This window comes from Macaca nemestrina, chromosome 6, assembly GCF_043159975.1.
Source record: "Macaca nemestrina isolate mMacNem1 chromosome 6, mMacNem.hap1, whole genome shotgun sequence".
Taxonomy (NCBI): domain Eukaryota; kingdom Metazoa; phylum Chordata; class Mammalia; order Primates; family Cercopithecidae; genus Macaca; species Macaca nemestrina.
Genome location: NC_092130.1, coordinates 164,120,521 through 164,145,804, shown reverse-complemented (window position 1 = coordinate 164,145,804; position 25,284 = coordinate 164,120,521). Strand labels below are relative to the sequence as shown.

The following is a 25,284-nucleotide window of genomic DNA, read 5'->3' as shown; positions in this document are numbered from 1 at the left end:
TTTTCATTGATACACCTGCTAGACTAACACTAAAAAGTAATTGCAAATTAGACATTTAAGGATCTATAAATATCTGTTCTAAGTAGAATGTACTAACTAGAACACATTTGTCAGGTATGCTCATTATGTCAATTTCATGTATAAATTTCTCTTCCTTTCTAGATGACTGACATATCCTTTTGTCATAAAATCAAATTTCAAATGCCAAAACCTATTACTTCCATTTAGCAATAAAAGCTAGCAATCACTGAGGGGAAGCCAACTTCCAAAAGTTTACTTGTAGCTGACAAAAAGAACAGACAGTTCTGAAGTGGAAAACGATGTCCTGAGAGAACACAGAGTACCACCAGAGTATCTGATTTCTCAGGGCCTTCCCAAGCAAGGGAGCTGCCACTGCCAAGTGCTCCCTAGCGGCCAGCAAGCAAGCTCGCAGGTGATGGGACCTGCAGTGACACTGCCATGTAGATAATCAGGCGTCTTGTCTGACTTCTTTTTTCACCAATTATTGTTCTTTACTTCAAGAAAGAAACAAGAAATAAACAAAATAGGAAAATAACCCGGAGACAAGTCTTTTTTTTTTGGTCCTGCTCCTCAAAAATGAGAATGAGAATTTATTTTAACACATCATCTTTTGAGCAGACAGTAATAAATGAACCGTGGTGGAAGGTTTGAGTAGTGAGAGGTCTAAAGGGCCAATATAAAATTGGAAAAGATAATTAAAAGACTTAGAAAAACACTTCATAAAACCCAGTGTGCAAGGCCAAATCCCACAACTCTGCAGGCAGATGCCAAAAGGTGCGGTCTGCAGGAGGCTTTTTGTTGACAGGTTAGAAGATAGAAGAGATGGAGCGGGAAACCGCTCTGCATTATAAATGGCAGGTTGTGACATCTTTAAAAGGGAGGCAGAGTGGAAAACAATCATGTATTATAGCCTAGTCTGTTTGGAATTTCGTTTTCAACTTAAGGAGACGTATGTTAGCCATAGAGAAATGATGCATGATTTATATCCATTTGTTAAAAATACTTTGATTTCATTCCACAGGCAGTCCGAACAAATAATCTACGAGAATGAAAGGGAATACAGAATGAAGAGCTGTTAGTCTTCCAGCGGCAGCCTAGGAGGTGAAATCTGAGGTGCACTGAAACCAGGTATTACCTGCCTCGCGGTTTAGAGTGTGGGATCCAGAGTCAGACTGTGTATGGATACGGGCTGCACCAGGTACTAGGTAAGGTTAGGATGGTCAGTAACTTCTCTGAGTCTTAGAATGCAGACAACCATACTTCTTACCCTCAGAGGATTGTTGAGAGTGATTGGAAAGTAATCTCCACATGAAGTTCGGAACAGTAAGTGCTCGATAAATGTCAGCTGCATTTGTGATGACTAGAATGATAATGATAATGACTCGACCCTAGGTGCATTACATGTAACTATTCTTTCTTTTTTTTTTTTTGAGACAGAGTCTTGCACTGTCACCGGGCTGGAGTGCAATGGTGCAATCTCAGCTCACTGCAATCTCCGCCTCCCAGGTTTAAGCAATTCTCCTGCCTCAGGTTCCCAAGTAGCTGGGACTGCAGTAGCCCACCACCACACCCGGCTAATTTTTTTGTATTTTTAGTAGAGACGGGGTTTCACTATGTTGGCCAGGCTGGTCTCGAACTCCTGATCTCCTCATCCACCTGCCTCGGCCTCCCAAAGTGCTGGGATTACACGCCTGAGCCACCATGCCCAGCTGCATCTAACTGTTCTAGTAAGGCCTCTGGGAAAGAACTTAAGATCACAGTGATGAAATCTCCTGGCCAGACTCGATTGGGTGGGGCTGTTCGTAATGCTGGATGACTGGGCTATCTTAAACGCAGATACCTTGTAACAAAGCCCTTGCAAGAGACCGTGGCATGCCACAACGCAGAGACAGGATGACTAATGCTCGTGCAACCAGAAATGGCTATCACAGGCCACGAGGACCGGATGATACCTTAACAGTGAGACAGCCAAACGCTTAGGCAGATAAAATGGGGTCCCCGGGGAATCTCCAATCGGTCCAAGAATGTTCACATTATATGCTTTTGGGTCGATGAGGGAACCTGCCCAGGGCTTGTCTGGGCATCCCACAGTGGACTTGGAGCCTGACATGCACACTGGGGGAAGTGGGCGGGGCCATGCGGATTTCTTCCATGGGGAAGAGAAGCCTGCTCTCTTCCGCTCATTTAGTGACCTGGGAATCAGTATGTGAGGCGGGGACCTGTTAGCAGGAACCCCTCTCACTTTGCTGAGGGTTTTTCTTTTTTTCCTTTCTTTTTTTTTTTTTTTTGAGATGGAGTCTCCCTGTCTCCCAGGCTGGAGTGCAGTGGCGCGATCTCGGCTCACTGCAAGCTCCGCCTCCTGGGTTCACTCCATTCTCCTGCCTCAGCCTCCCGAGTAGCTGGGACTACAGGCTCCCGCCACCTCGCCCGGCTAATTTTTTGTATTTTTAGTAGAGATGGGGTTTCACCGTGTTGGCCAGTATGGTCTCAATCTCCTGACCTCGTGACCTTCCAAACCTCCCAAAGTGCTGGGATTACAGGCGTGAGCCACTGCGCCCGGCCATTTTCCTTTCACCTAATAAAACCCTGTTCTACTCACCCTTCAATGTGTCCGTGTGCCTAAGTTTTCCTGATTGTGTGACAAGACCCCGGGTTTTAGCTGAACAAAGGAGCAAAATTCTGCAACAGTCACCTGGGCCAATGGCTGGCAGATTTGTTTTTAGCTACAGAACTTGTTTTTCAAAGATATCTTACTTGTAAGCCACAAAATGGAGGATCTGGAGGTTCCAGAGTGAAGCCCATGATATGTGGGGGTTTTGGGGGGTGGAAGATGCACTTTCTGAACACACTGTCCCAAGTAAACCACCCATCTGCCCTGAATGACACACTGCTCGCTCATCTAAGGAAAGAAGAGTCCTCTCAAACCCCTTTCAGCCTGAAACTTGGAACAAGAAGGAAATACCTATTCTCACCCACTGGTCCAAATGCAATTACTTCTATTTCTATTTTTAAAAATATTTGGAAACAGAAAATGAAATCTGTCACTCTTAATAGGGTATCTGATATCTTTTTTTATTTTTTTTTTGAGACAGTCTGGCTCTGTCGCCCAGGCTGGAGTGAATTGGCGCAATCTCCGCCCACTGCAAGCTCCGCCTCCCGGGTTCCCGCCATTCTCCTGCCTCAGCCTCCAGAGTAGCTGGGACTACAGGCGCCCGCCACCACGCCCAGCTAATTTTTTTGTATTTTTAGTAGAGACGGGGTTTCACCTTGTTAGCCAGGATGGTCTTGATCTCCTGACCTCGTGATCTGCCCGCCTCAGCCTCCCAAAGTGCTGGGATTACAGCCACTGCACCCAGCCAGTATCTAATATCTTAATAGGGAAAAAATTCAAGAGTAACTTACAATAACTTCCCTAAAGGATTCCTGGTCACTGATTGTCTTGTCTTCTACACATCCAGACTGATTCAAGTAGTGGTAGTTTTCCGGCGTAGATAAATAAAATTCTTCTACAGGAAGACAAAGAAAAACATGACGTCACAGTTGTCCAGGACAAGACAAAATTCACAGTTTTCACTCTGATTTTTTTAAGTATCTATATAATTCTCTGCTCCTAACAGTCTCCCATAAAGATAATAAAGTTCCTTCTTAGTTATCACCTAGGGAAAATAGAAAACAATTAGTAAAACGAAATGAGATGATTAAAAACAGTTACTGAAAGAACATGATGAGGATCCTGTTTTACTGTTTTCTCTTTAAAAATCTTTTTTTTTTTTTTTTTTTTTTTTTGAGATGGACTCTAGCTCTGTTACCCAGGCTGGAGTGCAGTGGTTTAATCTCAGCTGAATGAACTTCTGCCTCGCAGGTTCAAGTGATTCTCCTGCCTCAGCCTCCTGAGTAGCTGGGATTACAGGCGCGAACCACCATGCCTGGCTAATTTTAGTGTTTTTCATAGAGACCGGGATTCACCATGTTGGTCAGGTTGGTCTCGAACTCCTGATCTCCAGTGATCCGTCTGTCTCGGCCTCCCAAAGTGCTGGGATTACAGGAATGAGTCACTGCACCCGGCCAAAAATCAAATATTTAGAAATTAACTTTATTCAGGGTGTCTGAAAAGTGAAACCGGCTGTAATATGTTATATATTTTCCATAAACATCCTTTACATTAAAAATGCACCAAGACTCAAAAAAAAAATCCAAGGTTTCTCTATTGATAATTTTCTCCCTCTATTATTTCTCCCTACTGTAAATTCAGCATCTTTTTGGTGTTCGCATAATGTACATTTCATTGCTATCTGTGGAATGTCAACATTAAAACAGATGTCCTCTCATATACTGACATCTATTTAAATGGAAAATGAGTTGCTAGTCCGCATTACCCAGCTGTCATCCCACTCACTCACCTCTTTCTTCATGTTCCAGCCCTGCCAGCAGTGCATAAAATATGTGATAATTCCTTTCCCCGGGATTTTGCCTTACTACTCGGTTCTGGGAAGATAAATCAGAGTTATATTCAGAGATGTTTCCTGTGCTTAATTCACACAAACCAATAATTTCTGAAAATTGTTATTATGGAAGAAAATGTGGATTAAATCACGTTTACTTACTTTTTCTAATAAATCTTCATGTGAAAAGCAATGGCAAGTCAAGGAAAAAAACAAAGCTATGCCATGCTCAACTAGTCTTTCACTTTCTATTCTTTGCTGCCCAAATAATTACAGCTCCCTGTTCCTTTGACGTAGAAGCTTCCAGTGCCAACAGACAAGCTAACAAAGCTTAAGACTATTTCATCTAAATCCAATTCCAGGCTTGACACATGGTACCCTGTCAGGTACCTAACTAACACAGCTGATTTCAAACAAATACCTGAGGTTTAATGATGAATTCAATGTTTCAGATTATGGAAATTATATCAGAGATTTATAAAACAAATACAGTTCTTTATTTCACAGAAGAATTTTTGTTTTATTTTATTTATTTATTTTTTTGACAGTGTCTTGCTCTGTCACCCAGGCTGGAGTGCAGTGGCGCGATCTCGGCTCACTGCAACCTCTGCTACCCGGGTTCAAGTGATTCTCCTGCCTCAGCCTCCCCAGTAGCTGGGATTACAGGCACACGCCACCATGCCTGGCTAATTTTTGTATTTTTAGTAGCGGTGGGGTTTCACCTTGTTGGCCAGGCTGATCTCCTGACCTCAAGTGATCTGACTGCCTCGGCCTCCCACAGTGCTGGGATTACAGGCATGAGCCACCGCCCCCAGCCACACAGAATAATCTTTAAAAATTATTTTATTTTTTTAAGAGACAGGGTCTTGCTATGTTGCTCAGGCTGGCCTCTAACTCCTGGGCTCAAGCAATCCTCCTGCCTCAGCCTCCCAAGTAGCTGTAACTATAGGCACATACACCATGTCCAGCTCATAGAAAAATTAACAGGTGGCCGGGCGCGGTGGCTCAAGCCTGTAATCCCAGCACTTTGGGAGGCCGAGACAGGCGAATCACGAGGTCAGGAGATCGAGACCATCCTGGCTAACACGGTGAAACCCCGTCTCTACTAAAAAATACAAAAAACTAGCCGGGCGAAGTGGCGGGCGCCTGTAGTCCCAGCTACTCGGGAGGCTGAGGCAGGAGAATGCCGTAAACCTGGGAGGCGGAGCTTGCAGTGAGCTGAGATCCGGCCACTGCACTCCAGCCTGGGCGACAGAGCGAGACTCCGTCTCAAAAAAAAAAAAAAAAAAAAAAAAAAAAAAAAAATTAACAGGTAAAGTATACTAACATTAGAGCAATAACTAACTGCTCTAATTCATTAAAGAACCAGAGAATGACACGTTTCACATTCTTTTTCAATCCTTATTAATTAGTGAGAACAGTTTCTAATACTATAGATAAAAAATAAATGAAAGAGGATACAATCTACAATTCTCCCGCCCTGAATATTTCCTTTCTGACAGATGTTCAGCTGAACAAACTTCCCAAAGCGACTAGAGTTGTTGTTGTACACGGTCTTCGCATTGCCGAAAGCTTCCATGATGGGGCTGTGAAGACAGCGAGGGCAGCAGACAGCGTTAATAAGGGCGGGTCTGAAGATGGCAACAGCACTTCTCACATATGTCAAAATATACAACTGCGAGAAAAATCTGAAACCAAAAGGACTGAGGGTGACAATGTTTATTTCCAGAAGAGCCAGATTTTCAAAATGCTTGTTGGAATGGGTTTATCCGCATACCCATCTTAGCGAGTACAGCTGTGCTGCCAATGGATGCCACAGAGTTAAGGGGACCGCAATGGCTTGTTCCTGCACAAGTGAGTGTGGCCTTACATGCACAATCCAGGGACTACACAGAAAAAGCCCCCACCCCAATTATAGAAACTGAAGACGTTCCAGTCCTGGAAATTTCACCTATTTGTTGTATGTCCCTGGGGGCAACTCATTTAATTTATTTGGGTCTTTTCCAAGTGTAAGATGGAGTCTGACTAGATCGGGCCGGCAAACTTTTTCTGGAAAGGACCAGACAGTAAGTGTTTTAGGCTTTGCAGACCATGGGGTCTCGGTTGCAACTACTCAGCTCTGCCACTATAGCCTAAAAGCAGCTGTAAACACTACTCATGAGTGTGGCTGGGTTCCAATAAAACTTTATTTATAAAAACAGATTACAGGAGGAAGATGAAGTTCTGGAGACAGATGGCAGCAATGGTTGCACAACAACGTGAATGTATTTAATGCCAACGCCACCGCTCCGTACGCTGAAAAATAGTTAACACACATATAGTGCTAGGTATATTTTACCACGGTTTTTAAATGGAGTGTATACATGCTAAAAAACAAAAACAGGCTGCAGGATATAGGCACGAGGCTGTGGTTTGCCGACCCCTGGACAAATCTCTAAATAATAGGATGTATAAAGTCCCTACTGGTTCTAAAGTCTTACAAGGCACAAACCATCTATCAGGCAATGACATATTTTATACAACAACTTGGGTGACAGCTAGCCCTCTTTCTAAGTTCTGAGGCTCCCTGTTAGAGAATGCATCACTGATCTTCTGCACACGAGAGGTCCGTTCTGCTCATGTTAAGCCTCCAAACGGTGGATGCTGAAGTGAACCCTGCTCGTCTCCACACTAAACCCCCTTTTACACAGTGGCTGGGGGGTGACATTTCTGCTGCTGACAAGGCCTCCAGAAAGCTAGTCAAGTTTATTCTTCTCCATAAACTCCAATACAAGTGCCTTATCTGATCCAGGTGCTTCACACGTGAAGCTGGAGTCAAAGGCTCTCGGGTAGGAAGGAGGCTACAGATGGTCATTGGGTACCACTCAGTCCCTGTTTCAGACCTGGCCTGACAATGAAGGGGCAGGAGGCAAGAAGGAGTTGCTGCTGGGCTCATTAGATATTACTATGTGCATGGCAAGATCTTTTCTTCAGGAATTGTAAAAGAGAAGTCAAGAAAAAGAGAAACGCGACCAACTAATTTTAACTCTTTCTTAAATAAGCCATACCATAAGGAAAGTGAATCCTATGAGGTGGAAACAAGAAAATCGATAAACAAATACCTGCTTTCAAGAATGGCTCGTTCAACACAGGATGTCTTCTCCTTTAAGGACAGTTCCAAAGACTGTTGACTGATGACTGACAGAAACTTGAGGATCAATTTAGTGCTTTCGGTTTTACCTGCCCCACTTTCACCACTGAAAGATAAAACGCAAAAGTTTGTGCTTCTAACTATAATTAAAAACAAACAAACAAACAAAAACAGCTTTGGTCAATGGCACTGTAATGACTCAACGGAACAATGGTAGAAAGGTGGGAAAAGGGAGATCAAAATGCCTGTTTCCAAAGAGCTGAGTTAAAAGAAAGCAAAAGTCCTTTCTCCTGTTGGCCACACTGTGTCTGGCCTTACTCGCCGCTTTTGGCAAATGAGGCAAACAGAACTACCTCTTCCTAAGGAAAGGTCGTAAGATGGATGGTGCTTTACAGGGAAGGGAAGCTCTGGGAGAGAGGGATCTTCATTTCGTTCATCCCAAACACCTCCACCGTGTAAACATTTGGTTAAATGCAGGAGCTCACTAACATGATCTGTCCGGGAAACTTAAAGCAGGTACACGTGCGTAAAAATGCAATCATTCATGAATATCATTGAGGGGACAAGGCAATGAACCTGCGGGTACACAACCCACACTAAATCATGATATTCTCACAATAATCCATGAGGGAAGCATGGCTGAGTGTCCGAGTCGGACTCTTAACGCCAGGTCTGCCTGATCCAAAGTCCTGCTGAGGTCACGTGTTAGTGATAGTTAAGGACAAGTGAATAAAAAATCCAGAAGGAAAGGAGGCAAAGGACAGAAGTAAATAAGGGATGAGTTATGACTTAAAAGACTGGCAAACATTCGTCAGGCCAAGAGAGCACAGAAGTCACAGAAGCTGGGAAAGATTCTTATGGGAGGATGAGATCCAGGCCTGATTAGGTCAGCTGGGCTGAGATGAAAGGCGGCAGCAGACACGAGCTAAGGTTGAGCCGGATGCTTCAGGGGCAAGTGCAGGAGCCGGAGGGTAGTGATGACCTCATCAAGGTCACCTGTAAGAAACGCAGCTTTGGAGGAAAAGCTCTAGAAGGACCGAAGGATCCCTCGGGAGACCAGCTGCTGCTGTTGTCTAGGCCCATGGTGGCCAGGTCCCAAACACAGTTAATCAGGCTGGAGATGGAAAGGAAGACACGGACATGAGAGAGACTTGAAAGGAGAAATCCTGGTCAGGCGCGTTGGCTCACGCCTGTAATCCCAGCACTTTGGGAGGCTGAGGTGGGTGGATCACGAGGTCAGGAGATCGAGACCATCCTGGCTAACACGGTGAAACCCCGTCTCTACTAAATATACAAAAAATTAGCTGGGCGTGGTGGCGGGTGCCTGTATTCCCAGCTACTCGGGAGGCTGAGGCAGGGAGAATGGTGTGAACCCGGGAGGCGGAGCTTGCAGTGAGCCGAGATCATGCCACTGCACTCCAGCCTGCCTGCCTGGGTGACAGAGTGAGACTCCATCTCAAAAAAAAATAAAAAGAAATAAACGAAAGGAGAAATCCCATCCATTTGGCATATGGCACCATGCTTGGTGCTGTGGAGAGAAAAGAAGCAGCAAAGAGCCTGGAAACTTATGAGAAAGGTAAACCAAAGGGATAAGCAAGAGCACAGTCATACAAACGGCACCACGAGGCAGCACGCTGACAACCGCTGAATGCTGGGATAGGCAGATGAGCCCCTTTTGCATTCTAAAGAGAAATCCTGTGGAGTACCAAGAGCTGGGATGTTATCAGGAAAGGGGAATTTTGCTAAAAATGTGAATTAATTGCATGTAATAAGAGAGGAAATGATTCAGAGATGACGCCAACATGCCGGGCTGGATGCAGGGGTCCCAGGGATCTCCACTGGTCTAGACAACCGCAGTCCTTTCACCCACTCTACTAGCGACAGTCCTGGGCAGGGGCCAGTGTCACGGTTCCACGAAGACGTAATGTCGTAATGTCAAGGGTACTGTGGGCTCCTAGGGGAGGTTTGCGCACACACACGACACCAGACGGAAATGTCCCCTTTGTGGCAGACAACAAAGATGTGAGAATCTAAACCTGTCTTGAAATCATAAAGCAAAAGTCAAGAAAATTAGAGGCAAGCCCAGTGGAAGCAGGGGCTGAACCCACATCCCTGAAACTGCCCTGCCTCGTGTGGTCTGAAATAGTAAAAGGCAGCATAGATTAGGCCACCTTTAGTTGGGGTTTCCCTTACTAGTCACCAGGATCTTCCCAGTACAGAGCTCAGCATACACTGAATAACTGGCATCTGCTCGGCCCAGTGCCTGGCACGTGGGATACATCCAACAACAGTGCATGGAATGACTCACAGAAACCAAGAGAGACAGTTTCAAGGAATTATTTAAATGATTTAAATCATCTTCCGTATTTAAAACGTATCTATATTGATGTGGCAGCTGTTGGTGGCTGAGTTATTAAAACAAAAACTAGAGGGATAAGTTGTCTAGTGAAAATGGTGAGGCAGAAACAATGTTATGTGCTCCTCAACCTACTTCTTTATCCTCGGGCACACAGAAGCCCAAAACGTTTAGACTCCCTTGCAGCAAAAACGGCAGGCAGAGGCCAGGCACGGTGGCTCGCGCCTGTAATCCCAGCTCTCTGGGAGGCTGAGGTGGGTGGATTACTTGAGGTCAGAAGTTTGAGTCCAGCCTGGCTAACACAGTGAAACCTTGTCTCTACTCAAAATACAAAAATTAGCAGGGCATGGTGGCACACGTCTGTAATCCCAGCTACACGGGGGGCTGAGGCAGAAGAATTACTTAAACCTGGGAGGTGGCGGTTGCAGTGAATGGAGATCGTGCCACTGTATTCCAGCCTGGGCGACAGAGCCAGACTCCATCTCAAAAAAATAATTAAACAAACAAACAAACAAACAAACAAAAAAACACCCAGCAGGCAGTCAGTAACAAGGGGACCAAGTGTAGCCAGTTGAACAACTGAGCCAAGGGGTTATCAGCCACTTCTATGCCTGGTAGCTAAAAACCTCCTTCACGGTTCTCTGGGTTCCATCTTCCATTTGCCACCTAAGTGTCCTCAGAGATGGCACCTCTTGCAAGCAAAGAAGCCTACAGAGTAGACTCAAGTCCCTTGCCTACCCACCAGGGGCTGTGAGACGAGCAAGAAATAGACCATCCCTGTGTTACACCCCTAAGAGTTGAGGGCTGTCTGTTATAGCAGTCAGCCTACCTTGGCTCACCGAACATGGCAAAAATACAACCATGGAGAAGATACGATACTCTTCAAACCCTACAGCGGAGGCTTGGTCAAAGAAAACCCAGGATTCTCGTCGACGTCAAGATGCCTGAAGAGTGTACGACACATGGAGAAAAAATATGGCTGGAGATGGACCAAGTCATGGATATCAGTCTCTGTCAGTCTCTTATACAGGTGGAAGATCTCTCATCTGAAATGCTTGGGACAAGAAGTGTTTCTGATTTCAGATTTCGGATTTTGAGAATATCTGCATTATACCAATTGGGTAAGCCTAAATCTGAAAATATGAAATCTGAAATGGTCAAGAATCTGAAACTTTTTTTAGTGCCAACATGATGTTCAATGGAAATGCTCTTTTGGGTTCTCTGGGGCAGATTTTCAGACGAGGGATGCTCGACCAGTATAATGCAAATATTCCAAAATCCAAAAATAAATGGAAAAAACCTGAAAGCTGAAATATGCCTAGCCCAAAGCATTTCGGATAAGGGGTACTCAAGCTGTATAAGTAAAATGTGGAAAAACCCTCAGATTTGCACAGAGCTCTGCGATGGTGGCTCTCAACCCTGGCTGCACATTAGAACCACCTAATAGGTCCCTCGTCCAAACCTGTGGGCGTAGAACTCTGTCATCTGTATCATCTGTATTTAAAAAAAAACTTTTTTTTTGGCCAGGGGCAGTAGCTCACATCTGTAATCCCATCACTTTGGGAGGCCAAGACGGGGAGATCACTTGAGGTCAGGAGTTTGAGACCAGTCTGGCCAACATGGTGAAACCCCGTCTCTACTAAAAATACAAAAATTAGCCGGGCAAGGTAGTGGGTGCCTATAGTTCCAGCTACTTGGAAGGCTGTGGCAGGAGAATCGCTTGAATCCAGAAGGCAGAGGTTGCAGAGAGCAGAGACTGCACCACTGCCCTCTAGCCTGGGTGACACAGCTAGACACTGTCTTTTTTCTCTTTTTTTTTTTTTTTTTTTTTTTGAATGATTCTACTATGAAGCCAGGTTGAAGAACTGCTACTGCGGAAAGCAGCCTCCCACATAATTCAGCTAGGACTCTACCAGGAGACAAGTGGTGACTACTCAGATATTGGGCTGTGGAAGTGTTTTACAAACAACAGGGCAAAGAAGAAATATAAGTACATAATTTGCAAACTGCAAAAACCCAGAAATATGCCGGATGTCCCTTCACGGTCACAGACCCTGCAGGTAGAACACTTCTGTCTAACCCGTCTCCTCCTCCTCCCGCCTGCAGCTCCACCTGCTCCTCATTAGCCCAAGGCAATGACAGTTCTATGCCTCATGCCAACAGGCTGGCCGACACAAACACAGGCTTTGGCAAAAATGTGTTCATTCAGATTAACCAAAAGGAGCTTATATATATATGTGTGTGTGTGTGTGTGTGTGTGTGTGTATGTGTGTGTGTGTGTGTGTGTGTGTGTGTGTGTGTGTATATATATATATATATTTTAATTCTAACTATAATAATGAAAATGTGAACGAACCCAAAGCACTCATGTGGGGCCATAGGCTGTCTTAAAAATTGTGAGAATTTTTTGTAGGCACAATGGAAAGTCATAGGACAGTTCCTAAGCAGGAGAGTGTCATGATCAGATTTAAGGTTCTAAAGAATTGTTCTTTTGTGTGTGTGTGTGTGTGTGTTTCACTCTGTCGCCCAGGCTGGAGTGCAGTGGCGCAATCTTGGCTCACTGCAACCTCCACCTCTCTGGGTTCAAGCGATTCTCCTGCCTCAGCCTCCCAAGTAGCTGAGATTACCGGCCCCTGCCACCATGCCCAGCTAATTTTTGTGTTTTTAGTAGAGGCGGAGTTTCACCATGTTGGCCAGGCTGGTCTTGAACTTCTGACCTCAGGTGATCCACCTGCCTTGACCTCCCAAAGTGCTGGGATTACAGGCATGAGCCACCAGGCCCCAAAGAATCATTCTGACTGTTGCGTGGAGAATGGACAGAAAGGAGGCAAGGAAGGAATCAGGGAGACCAAAAGGGTGATGCGGGAAGGGTCGCGGGGGCAGCAGAGATGAAGTAAGAGGCCCAAGAAAGACTGGAGGGCAAGTGACAGGATTACTGACGGGTCTGGCCAGGGGGTGGGCAGCAAGTGATGGATGGGGAGGCATCAGGGATGACTCCTGGGGCCCCTGAGAGTTTGCTACCATGATGATCCAGGAATTGGTAGCACCAGGTTTGTGCATTTGCCAAAACTCATCAAACTGGATCCTTAAGACTGGCATACTTCACCATGTGTAAATTTATCTTAATTTAGGGTGGGAAAAAGAATGACTTCCAGATCTCAGGCTTGGGACAGGGTAGGATGGAGAAGCTACTGGCTGAGATTGGGAAGCACAAGAGGAGGGACAAGTTTCTGGGAGAAAATGACACGGACTTTAGAACATGCCACCCCTGAGACATCTCAGTGATGACACCTAAGGGGCACTAGGACTTAAGTCTGGTACTCGAATGAGAAGTTGAGGGTATATAAACTTCAGGAGTCCTGCAGACTCAGAGAAGAAAACGCAAGTAGGTGAGAAGACAGGAGGTGAAAAATGACTGAGGAGCTGAGGAGTGGCCACAGAGAGCTAGCAAGAAATATAGGATGGGGTGCCATGGTAGGGGGCAGCTTGCTGAGATAAAGGAGTAGTTGAATGAGGGTGTGGAACCAAACGAGCATCTTTTGTATTTTTTTCCAAGATGGAACACACTAAAAGTTTTTGAATAATATCAACAATCCAGTAGAGAGAGAGGTCAAAGAATCCAGGGCAAGGAGGCTCAGAGATGCAGCAATGCCCTCAGGCAAGCAGAGAGAAGGGATCCAGGACACATCTGAAGGAAAAGCAACCTGATACGAGCAGGGCCTTTTGTGCACAGGACACGCTAGCCTCCCAGCAGCACACATCAAGGCTGGCAGTTTACTAGATCCAGCCCATGTGTCAGCAAACAATGGTCCTCAACTCTGACCTGCTGCCTGTTTTTATAAATAAAGTTTTATTGGAACACAGTGCAGCCTATGCATCTGCATACTATCTGAGTGCTTTCACACTACAAGGGCAGAGTTCATTAGTTGCAACAGAGGTGCTTTCGCCCACAAAGCCTAAAATATACACTCTTTGGCTCTTTACACAAAACTTTTTGCTGGCACTTATAACACTACTTACAAATCAATTCCCTTGATCCACACGATTTTCTCAAAATATAAATTGGATCACTCCTTCAATTGTTCAATGAACTTAGGAAACTTCTCTACTGCCTAAAGGATTAAGTGCAAAGGTCTTAGGAAGCCAAACAAAGCCCTTATGTGATGAAGCTGTACCAGAAAGTAAGATTCTGTTCTAGAAATACAGACTTCACTCATGCCTGTAATCCTAGCACTTTGGGAGGCAGGCAGATCACTTGAGGTCAGGAGTTCGAGACCAGCCTGACCAACATGGTGAAACCTCATCTCTACTAAAAACACAATAAAAAACTTAGCCAGCCATGATGGTGCATGCCTGTAATCCCAGCTACTTGGGAGGCTGAGGCAGGACAATTGCTTAAACTTGGGAGGAGCCAAGACTGTGCCACCACACTCCAGCCTGGGCAATAGAGCAAGACTCCATCTCAAAAAACAAAACAAAACGAAACAAATATAGACTTCACAGGCAGAGAGACTGAAGTTCAAATCCTGTTTGTGGCTAATAGCTGAAGTTTCTTCAGTAAGTCTACCAAACAGTTCTGAGCCTCAGCTTCCCTACAGAAAATGCCTCCTGGACCTCTCTGAGGAATACACAAGAATAAGTCTCTCGATGAATTTCAGTTCCTTTTTCTTTGCATTTCCCACTCCACCTCTTTCATCTGCTGTATCACAAGAGCCACATCCCCATGCCTTATTCTGCTTGGTGCCTTTCTAATTGAGGATGCAAGTTTTGTTCAGCATTCCAACACTATCACCTCTAAATGGAGAAGCAGGAAAAAAACCAAACACTCAGTTATCAATCCAGGACATGGTTAAGTAGAAATCACTCAAGTTTTGAAAAACCAAAACACACAAAGCAAGCAAAGATCCTGAACCAACAGTCATTCCATATATTCATCCTTTGACTGACAGCTGTTGAATGCTGGTCCTCTCCCAGACACTGTCCTGGGTACCAGGCTGCAAAGATGAATTAGCCACAGGCCTTGTCTATATTATTCACCGTAAGAAGTCATACATACTGCAAAGACCACATGATATGGTTTGGCTGTGTCCCCACCCAGATCTCATCTTGAATTGTACTCCCATGATTCCCACATGTTGTGGGAGGGACGCGGTGGGAGAAGACTGTATCACAGGGGTGGCTTCCCCCATGCTGTTCTTGTGGTCATGAGTGGGTCTCATGAGATCTAATGGTTTCATCAGGGGTTTCTGCTTTTGCGTCTTCTTCACTCTCTCTGCCTGCTTCCATCCATGTAAGACGTAACTTGCTCCTCCTTGCCTGCCACCATGATTGTGAGGCTTCCCCAGCCACATGGAACTATAAATGTCCGATTAAACCTTTCTTTTGTAAATTGCCCAGTCTTGAGTATATGTTTATCAACAGTGTGAAAACGGACTAACACACCATAATAAACTAAACCCTGCCTGGTGTATACTGTGTATGAAAAACTAGAGTCAGTGTCAATTGTACTAGAGATCAACCGAAGTCAAACACTGACCTTATGAGATGGAAAATTCAAGTAAGTTTTACATATATATATACACACACACACACACATATTCAAAACCGTAATAGCAGGAGCATTCATTTAAATGTACACAAAAAATGGCAAAATTGAAACTAGACATTAAGAGAGGCAACAATTTGAAAATGAGATCAAAGAAAGAGGCTTTAACTAGAAGCCTAGGGACCTGGCATTGCCACCAAGTAGCAGAGGAGCCTGTCCAATCGATGTTCACTTATAAAGCTAGAGAAAAACTGAACTATGAAGTTCTGTATAATTCAAACAGGCTTATTTTCTCAAGCATGAGAATGTTTTTAAAGTAGTAAAACACATTTTAGCCAGCAGGGGGCAGATCATGCCCAAGGAAATCTAAACAGGGCGCCTGTGTCCAGCAACTCCTATTTCTATATTCCATTTTCTCTTAATTCCCACAGCTTCAACCCCCACTTTAAAAAACTGCTGAAGAGAGCTATTAAAATCAAAACACATTTTAGTGAGAAATCTATTCTTAAAGCCTCTGTTTCCTGAATTAATTTAGATAAATACAGTTACTCTGTTCACATCAGCATTGCATAATTGGAGCTTTCTGTTTAGGATCCACCCCCCTCTCCCCCTTATTTTTAAATACCATGAAAATGCCAACCTCCTTCCGTTTTAATACATACACACACACACACACACATATATATATGCGCACAATGATCTCATTTGATGTTTCGCTTTCCTCTTTAGCAGCTCTGTCTAGCAAGTGATGTATTAGTCATGCTCTCATTTTTTCCACTGACTGTAATAAATACAAGCAATTATCAATGGCAATTATTTAAGGATCTAAGTGTGGACGCCAATTTGATCTTTTAAAATAGATTGTTCTCTTCCCTTCTGTTAATCTTCTTAAATGATATTCTGTATGCTGAAATAATGATCTTTAAATTCTAACTCTGGAACTTTTATGAAGTTATTTAGAAGAGTCCACAAATAGTGGTTCTAGTCACAGATCAGATTGTTTTATTGGGTATGTGAATCTTAAATGCTCTGTTTCTATATTAAGCAGCCGCTTCATTTCAATTAACTGCAAGCCATCATGATCCCTATCTGTTTAACTGAATATACAGACAGACACTCTATCCAAGCTGTTTCTATAGCCCAACACATTATTAGTCCTGTTAGAATTTAGGTAACGGGAAGACAGTACATCTGCCCATATGCTCCCTCCCGTTAGACAAACACACACACACACACACACACACACACACACACACACACAGAGAATTCAGCTGTTCATATACATGTAATTCCATTTGTTAAAAAAAACAAATAACTACAAAAAAGATAACGGGTACAAACTGCTAGTGAGAAGAACACACTCCCCGCAAATGGCTTTCTGTGTGTGGCACCTGCAGATATCATCATAGAGCACCCACATCAAAGGGCTGTCAGGGTTTCAACGTGCTGATGCCTGGCAAGCTCTTGGCACAGAGTCCAACACACAGAACCCGTCAGAGACCATGAGCCATAATTTCTTTTTTTTTTTTTGAGACGGAGTCTAGCTCTGTCGCCCAGGCTGGAGTGCAGTGGCCAGATCTCAGCTTACTGCAAGCTCCGCCTCCCGGGTTTACGCCATTCTCCTGGCTCAGCCTCCCAAGTAGCTGGGACTACAGGCGCCTGCCACCTCGCCCGGCTAGTTTTTTGTATTTTTTAGTAGAGACAGGGTTTCACCGTGTTAACCAGGATGGTCTCGATCTGCTGACCTTGTGATCCGCCCGTCTCGGCCTCCCAAAGTGCTAGGATTACAGGCTTGAGCCACCGTGCCCGGCCGTTGAGCCATAATTTCTTAACTCATCCTCAATCAGCTCTCACATGGGATACTGCGAACACTCTCCATCCATTTCCCTGCCCCAGGGTTTCAGAGGGGCCTCCTCGGGCACCTCTGTCCTCCCCCGACCCCAGTCCCTCCCCACAGGAGCAGGGGGGCTGCTCTAAGCGCTCTGGGGTGAAAGGAGAAAGGCAGAGCCTATTTGCTTTTCTCCACCATCTGGGAATCAGTTTCCCACAGTCATCATGTCTACCAGTTACCTGGCTGTAGCCATGACCAGGTGGGTCTGTCTGTGCGATTCGGGGCTGCAGTGCTCACAGGCCCACTTGGCTGGGAGTCTTAGGCTAACATATGGCTCTCCATATGTCTCCTGTGGTCTTACATCCACTGAATCGGAAATCCGGAGACAGGGGCCTTTTTAGTGTCCCCCGCCCCCCACATCCCCCGCCAAATCCAAACCACCCTTTCCTTTCCCTTTCCCATTTCTCTTGAAATAATAGAATAACTATCTTGCCACAAAGTTGGGACTAGAAAGCCATCTGAGGCAGATGTCAGAATCCTCTTTCACACTAGCAGCTTTACAAGACTGTGGCTCCTCAGTAACAGCTATGCCCCATGAGTGAACTCCTGGAAGGACAAATGAAGGAAGACATGCTTGGCGCCTCCATGGAAACCTCACTAGAAGAGACTGACATTCATCACGTCTGCTTTGAGCATCACCCAGGGTGTGGTGATGATCACTAGAGCACAGTTCCATAGAAATAACTAACAAGATCCAACAGGATGGCACTAGCATACACGCGATGAGGTCAATTAAAATGTTAATAAACATTAAGAAAATTTATTTATGTATGTATGTATTTATTTATTTATTGAGATGGAGTCTCACTCTGTCACCCAGGCTGGAGTGCAGTGGCGTGATCTGGGCTCACTGCAACCTCCACCTCCAGGTTAAAGTGATCCTCCCACCTCAGCCTCCCAAGTAGCTGGGACTACAGGCATGCACCACCATGCCTGGCTGATTTTGGTTTTTTTTTTTTTTTTTTTTTTGAGACGGAGTCTCACGCTGTTGCCCAGGCTGGAGTGCAGTGGCGCGATCTCGGCTCACTGCAAGCTCCGCCTCCTGGGTTCACGCCATTCTCCTGCCTCAGCCTCCTGAGTAGCTAGGACTACAGGCGCCCGCCACCGCGCCCGGCTAATTTTTTGTATTTTTAGTAGAGACGGGGTTTCACTGTGGTCTCGATCTCCTGACCTTGTGATCCGCCCGCCTCGGCCTCCCAAAGTGCTGGGATTACAGGCTTGAGCCACCGCGCCCGGCCTGATTTTGTATTTTTAGTAGAAATGGGGTTTCATCATGTCGGCCAAGCTGGTCTCCAACTCCTGACCACAAGTGAACCACCCACCTCGGCCTCCTCAAGTGCTGGGATTACAAGTGTGAGCCATTGCGCCCAGCCAATAAATATTTATTTAAAAAATATTCTACTACTTTTTAAGACAGTTCCTAGTAATGAATGAACTGATATTGGGGCTCCTAACAGTTTCTTTGTAAAAGTGAGTACGACTCAGCTAAAACAGACATGCCAAGTGCCTTCTCGCCCACTAAAAAAAAAATTGAGGCCGGGCGCAGTGGCTCAAGCCTGTAATCCCAGCACTTTGGGAGGCCGAGACGGGCAGATCACGAGGTCAGGAGATCGAGACCATCCTGGCTAACACGGTGAAACCCCGTCTCTACTAAAAAAAAAAAAAAAAAAATACAAAAAAACTAGCCGGGTGAGGTGGTGAGCGCCTGTAGTCCCAGCTACTTGGGAGGCTGACGCAGGAGAATGGCGTGAACCCGGGAGGCAGAGCTTGCAGTGAGCTGAGATCCGGCCACTGCACTCCAGCCTGGGCGACAGAGCAAGACTCCAACTCAAAAAAAAAAATTGAAATAAATACACCCTTAACATACACACAGTGAGCCCCTCTTCTGTGGCTAATTCAAAGGTAAACTTTAAGAGCACCCGATTATTAAAATTGCCTAAATCTGGGAGATTCTATCTAGAGTTATTTTATTGCAGTAGGGAAAAAAGAAACCTTGTTCACACATATAAACCTTGTGAGTGGCATTGTAGGCTACACAAAACGTTTAAATTTGAAAGAACTATGCAAGATTTCCTTAAACAGATAGATCATGCCTTATGATTGAAATAAATCAAAGAATAATTAAGGCAAATAAATGTTTTTTTTTTTTTTTAAAAAGGAACAGAATAGAATAATTATTCTGAGGATAAGAGCCAAAGCAACATGGTCCATCTGCTTTGCTAAGTGAGCTCCTTCTGAAAGGTGAAGTTATCATGCCATTCAAAACAGAAAACTCTGCCGGAGAAACTCAGGCAGTTGTAAAAGCTTTCTCCGTTTCATGTCCTAAGGAGGCTGGGGCGCGGGGTGTGCTGGGTGCGGGGAGGGACTCCTCGGCCGTGGAAAAGCCCGACTGGCTGTGAGCTTCGTTACCTGATGAGGATGCACTGGTTGTCGTGGCGCTTCCACAGGCAGCGGTAGCACTCGTTGGCGATGGCGAAGATGTGCGGGGGCAGCTCGCCCAGGTGGCGCCGGCTGTACTGCTCCATGGTGGCATGCTCGTACAGCCCGGCGATGGGCTGGTAGGGGTTCACAGAGGCCAGGATGGAGCCGATGTAGGTCTGCAAGCACAGGGTGAGACAGGGATGCGTCACTTCTAACCCAGGCCACTGGATGAGCTCCAACAAAACCCACTCAGTGTGCGCCAGGGGGAAAGATGGCTTCTGTCTCCCGCACACTGTCCCTGCACCTTCTGGAAACCAAATCTTGATGTTCTGGACAAATGAATGAAGCCATTTCAAAGGGGGATGGTAGTGAGAGGGAAACAAGAGAAGGAAGATGGTGAGGCGACCCAGGCCCAGATCCCTATTCCCCGCTCACCTCGCCAATCTTAATCCTTTCCCACAGACAAACGACTGGCCAGATCCAGTCTCCTGTCTCATCAAATGGCTACTGTGAAACAGCATGGTGAAAAAGTGATGAGACAGAAAGGAGAAGAGAGGTAGCCAGAGGCTGCAGGAGAAGGAAAGTTACAGTTTAATGGGTGCAGAGTTTCTGTTTAGGGTGATGGGAAAGTTCTGGAAGTGAGGCGGGCCTTGTGGCTCACATCTGTAATCCCAGCACTTCGAGAGGCTGAGGCGGGTGGATCACCTGAGGTCAGGAGTTCAAGGCTAGCCTGGCCAACATGGGGAAACCCCATCTCTACTAAAAATACAAAAATTAGCCAAGCATTGTAGTGCGTGCCTGTAATCCCAGCTACACGAGAGGCTGGGACAGGAGAATCACTTGAACCCAGGAACCGGAGGTTGCAGTGACCTGAGATAGTGCCACTGTACTCCAGCCTGGGCGACAAGTAAGATTCCATCTCAAAAAAAGTTCTGGAAGTGGTTAGTACCTGTGGATGCAGAACATTGTGAATGTCCTTATTATTATTATTATTTTAAATTTTTAAATTTTTTTGTCTGGTTTGTTACCAGACACGGTCTTGCTTTGTTACCCAGACTAGTCTCGAACTCCTGGCTTTGAGTGATCCACCCTCCTCGGCTGTCCAAAGTGCTAGGTCTGTGAATGTACCTAATATTACTGAATTGTACACTTCAAAATAGTCAAAATGGCAAATTTTATGCTATGCAGAGTTAGCTACAGCTTTTAAAAGATAACATGACTATTTCAAAAATGCTAGGTATTAGGCTGAGCGTGGTAGCTCACACCTGTAATCCCAGCACTTTGGGAGGCCGAGGCAAGAGGATCACGAAGTCAGGAGACCAAGACCATCCTGGCTAACACAGTGAAACCCTGTCTCTACTTAAAATACATAAAATTAGCCAGGCCTGGTGGTACACACCTGTAATCCCAGCTACTCGGGAGGTTGAGGCAGGAGAATCGCTTGAACCTGGGAGGCGGAGGTTAGTGAGCTGAGATTGCTCCACTGTACTCCAGCCTGGGCAACAGAGCAAGACTCTGTCAAAAAAAAAAAAAAAGAAAGAAAGAAAAAAGAAAGAGAGTGAGAGCAAGAGGAGAGAGCGAGAGAAAGAGAGAGACAGCGGGCAAGAGAGAAAGAAAGGAAAGGAATGAAAGAAAGGAAGAAAAGAACAGAAAAGAAAAGAAAGAAGGAAAATAAATAGAGGCTACAGAGTTACCAAAGCTTAATGCCTTAGGCCTCTCCATGTGGACACAACTATTCACTTGCACTTTTGCAGGAAATACTAACTCTGTTTGGTTACCTGGTTTCCAGGCTCAGACACAACTGGGGAAGTAAGTCAGACAGGGGTGGGAGCAGAGAGTCCTGCAACCACCACCAACCACCAATCAACTTTTATAAAGCTCATGCAGTGTGTCTAGGGCTTTATGGGGTGTTACGGGCTGATCCATGCCTTCTCCCCAAATTCACATGCTGAAGCCCCAGTCCCCAGTACTTAAGAATGTTACTGTGCTTGAAGATAAGGGCTTTAAATAAGTGACTAACTTAAAATGAGGCCATTAGGGTGGGCCCTAATCCAATCTGACTGGTGTCTCTGTTAGAAGAGGAAATTTGAACACACAAAAAGACACCAGGGATGCCTACACCCAGGGGGGTTGCGGGGGGCAACAAAAAACAACAAGCAAAACTAGACAGGAAGTCCAAACATCCTGAGAGCATCTGCACCATATTATAGCAATTTGTAGTATTTTATATTCATAATATCTGCCAGGAACATCAAGCAAAGCATTGTTATGTTCAGTATAACTTTTCAAATGTAAGTAAGTCCATACAGGTTGAGTATCGCTAATCCGAAAACCAAAATCTGAAATGCTCTAAAATCTGAAGCTTTTACAGCAACAATAGATGGCTCAAAGGAAATGTTCATGGGGGCATTTCAGATTTCAGATTTTCTGATGAGGGATGCCCAAATGGTAGGCATAATGCAAATATTTCAAAATCGAAGAAAATATCAGAAATCCAAAACACTTCAGGTCCCAAGCGTTTTGGATAAGAGTTACCCAACCTGGAATGTGTTTTGGAAATAATGTGAAGCAAAAAATTTAAAAAAGGTTAAAAACATAAAAGATATTACCTCTGACCTAGCAATTCCACCCCTAGATACGTATCAAAAAGAAGTGAAAGCAAATACTCAAACATTTGTACACACATGTTCACAGAAGCACCATTTACAACAGCCAAAAGGTGGAAACAATGCCAAGGTCCATCATCAGACGAATGGATGTGACATACCCATACCATGTAATATTACTCAGCCACAAAAAACAATAAAGTGCTGATCCATGCTACAATGTGAATGAGCCTTGAAGACATATTAAGCCAGACACAAAAGTTCACATATTCAGAGTAGGTTAAATCCATAGAAACAGAAAGATCGGTGGTTGCTACGAGCAGACGGTGGCAGGAAAGGGGAGTGACTGCTTCACTGGTACAGGGTTTCCACCTGAGGTGATAAAAACATTGTAGAACTAAGATACAGGTTGTATGGTTTGAATGTCTGTCCCCTCCTAAACTTGTGTTGAAATTTAATTGCCATTGTAACAGTATTAGGAAGGTAATTACAAAGGTGATTAAGAGGTGATTAGGTTAGGCTCGGCACGGTGGCTCACGCCTGTAATCCCAGCATTCTGAGAGACCGAGGCAGGCGGATCATGAGGTCAGGAGATTGAGAACATCCTGGCTAACACAGTGAAACCCCGTCTCTACTAAAAAATACAAAAAATTAGCCGGGCGTGGTGGCGGGCGCCTGTAGTCCCAGCTAATCGGGAGGCTGAGGCAGGAGAATGGCGTGAACCCGGGAGGCGGAGCTTGCAGTGAGCCGAAATCGTGCCACTGCACTCCAGCCTGGGCGACAGAGCGAGACTCTATCTCAAAAAAAAAAAAAAGAGGTGATTAGGTCATGGGGCTCTGCTCTCATAATGGATTAATGCCATTATTGTGGGATTGTGGGAGTGAGTTAGTTATTGCAGAGTTCGGCTCCTAATAAAAGAGTAAGTTCGACATGCATTCTTTCTGTCTCACACTCAAGCTTTCTCGCCATGTGATGCTTTAGGCCATGACATAGCAAAAGGGTCCCACCAGATGCCAGTGCCACGCTCTTGGACTTGCCAGTCTCCAGAACCATAAGCCAAGTAAACTTCTGCTCCTTATAAATTACCCAGTGTGTGGTATCCTGTTACAGCAGCAGAAAGCATACTGATACACAGGTGTAGGCTGCACAGCATTGCAAATGTACTAAATGCCACTGAGTTGTATACTTTAAAATGGTTACTTTTATGTGAAATGAATTTCACCTTAATTGGAAAAAAAGATCTGGTGCTTTTATGAGTAAATTCTCAGGTCCTTGGAAACATCCACTCTCTAGAAAGCCCATTTTGTCCTGTCGGAGCATTATGAGTAAGATTTGGCCAGAAAAAAAAATATGGAAGTTGGAAAAAAAAAGTGTCCTACTCCTTGGGATGCCACCATCCTCTATCAGTGCCTGGACCAGAGACACTCCAGTGCCTCCTTCTACACAACATCTGCAGAGGTGAGGGGGCAGGCAGACAATAGTTGAGGCTGTGAGTGCCTGGCCCTTTCCACCACTTTGTTTAAAATGCCATGTTTGTTTTCTACCTTTTTGATAGTTGTTTACATTATTGTTGTTTCTTTCTGCTAAGTATCAAAAATGTTCATTTGTACTATGAAATACATTCTTATTTTTTTCTCTACTTTGACAGGACTGTCACTCTTTATGCAGTCAGGTAGGTCAGAGGAAGCTGACAAGCAACAGTCAACATTCAGTCAAACAATCAACATGGTGGGCTCAATTAAGCACACGCCAATCCTCTTCCTCAGTTACAAGCAGAGGGTGAAAGCCACAGTCATGGGCATTAAGCTTATTATTAAATTTAATTAATTTATTATTAGGATATTCACCCATCATTAACACACCTCTTAAAAAAAGATACGCCCATATCATTTTGCATGTCCCATTCATGACATGTTTGTACGGTTGCTGTAAAATTCTAAGATGAGCCCTTTTTTCTTAAGGCACTGATTTACTCATAAAACCATCACTAAAACGTCTTACACAGCTTCCTTTGAAAGAATGATCATTTCTTTTAAACCATATTCCTCCTCCTGGTTGGGGAACCTCACTAGCCATAGAGCATCCTTTTAAGATACTGCTTGTTCTGACAGTGTGGATGACATGGGCTTTGAATGAGGGTAGAAGACAAAGTGGCATTAAGCCTGTTAGCAAAGGTGAAGACGCAACATCCAAAATGGTCTCATGCTGGGCTCATGTAATTGACACCACATCTTGTCCAGTGAAATAGTTTTTAAATGTTTCAGGATGTCAATGTGGTAGCTGTGGCAACTAGAGACAACACACAAAACCCAGAAATCAATGTCCACAGGTCCTCTCCACCAGAATCAGCAGTGCTTTAGAAAATAAATAACTTTTTATTTTTATTTTTTTGAAACTGAGTCTCACTCTGTCATCCAGGCTGGAGTACAGGGGCGCGATCTCGGCTCACTGCAACCTCTGCCTCCCATGTTCAAGAGATTCTCCTGTCTCAGCTTCCCAAGTAGCTGGGATAACAGATGTACGCCACTCTGCCCAGCTAATTTTTGCATTTCTAGTAGAGACAGGATTTCACTATATTTTGGCCAGGCTGGTCTCAAACTCCTGACCTCAGGTGATCCACCCGCCTCAGCCTCCCAAAATGCTGGGATTACAGGCGTGAACCACTGCGCTCGGCTGAGAAAGGACTCTTAACAGCAGATGCTTCCTGTGGAGGCAGCCCACAGACTCTGCAGAATTATGTGGCATCCCTGCTGATGGTCATGCAGCTCACAAAAGGCATCGGGATACTCTCCTAAGCCGAGTCCCTGCCACCCCACACTACTGCCACCAATCGATTGCTGAGTCACCATCTTTCAAGAGAAAAGGTAATCGG

The 25,284-nt window shown here is 44.9% G+C and overlaps 1 protein-coding gene across 2 annotated transcripts in view; it reads right to left on the bottom strand.

The window, feature by feature from the left end:
• LOC105492331 (myosin X) overlaps positions 1-25,284 on the bottom strand; it is a 276,819-nt gene that overhangs the window by 113,449 nt on the left and 138,086 nt on the right. For both annotated transcript variants that reach the window (XM_071099081.1, XM_071099082.1), the window contains exons 4-9: positions 19,795-19,982; positions 7,565-7,699; positions 5,925-6,049; positions 4,626-4,639; positions 4,422-4,506; positions 3,424-3,527 (exon numbers count right to left, since the gene is read on the bottom strand). In XM_071099081.1, the coding sequence (XP_070955182.1) occupies positions 3,424-3,527; positions 4,422-4,506; positions 4,626-4,639; positions 5,925-6,049; positions 7,565-7,699; positions 19,795-19,982 (651 nt within the window). The remainder of the gene's footprint in view (positions 1-3,423; positions 3,528-4,421; positions 4,507-4,625; positions 4,640-5,924; positions 6,050-7,564; positions 7,700-19,794; positions 19,983-25,284) is intronic.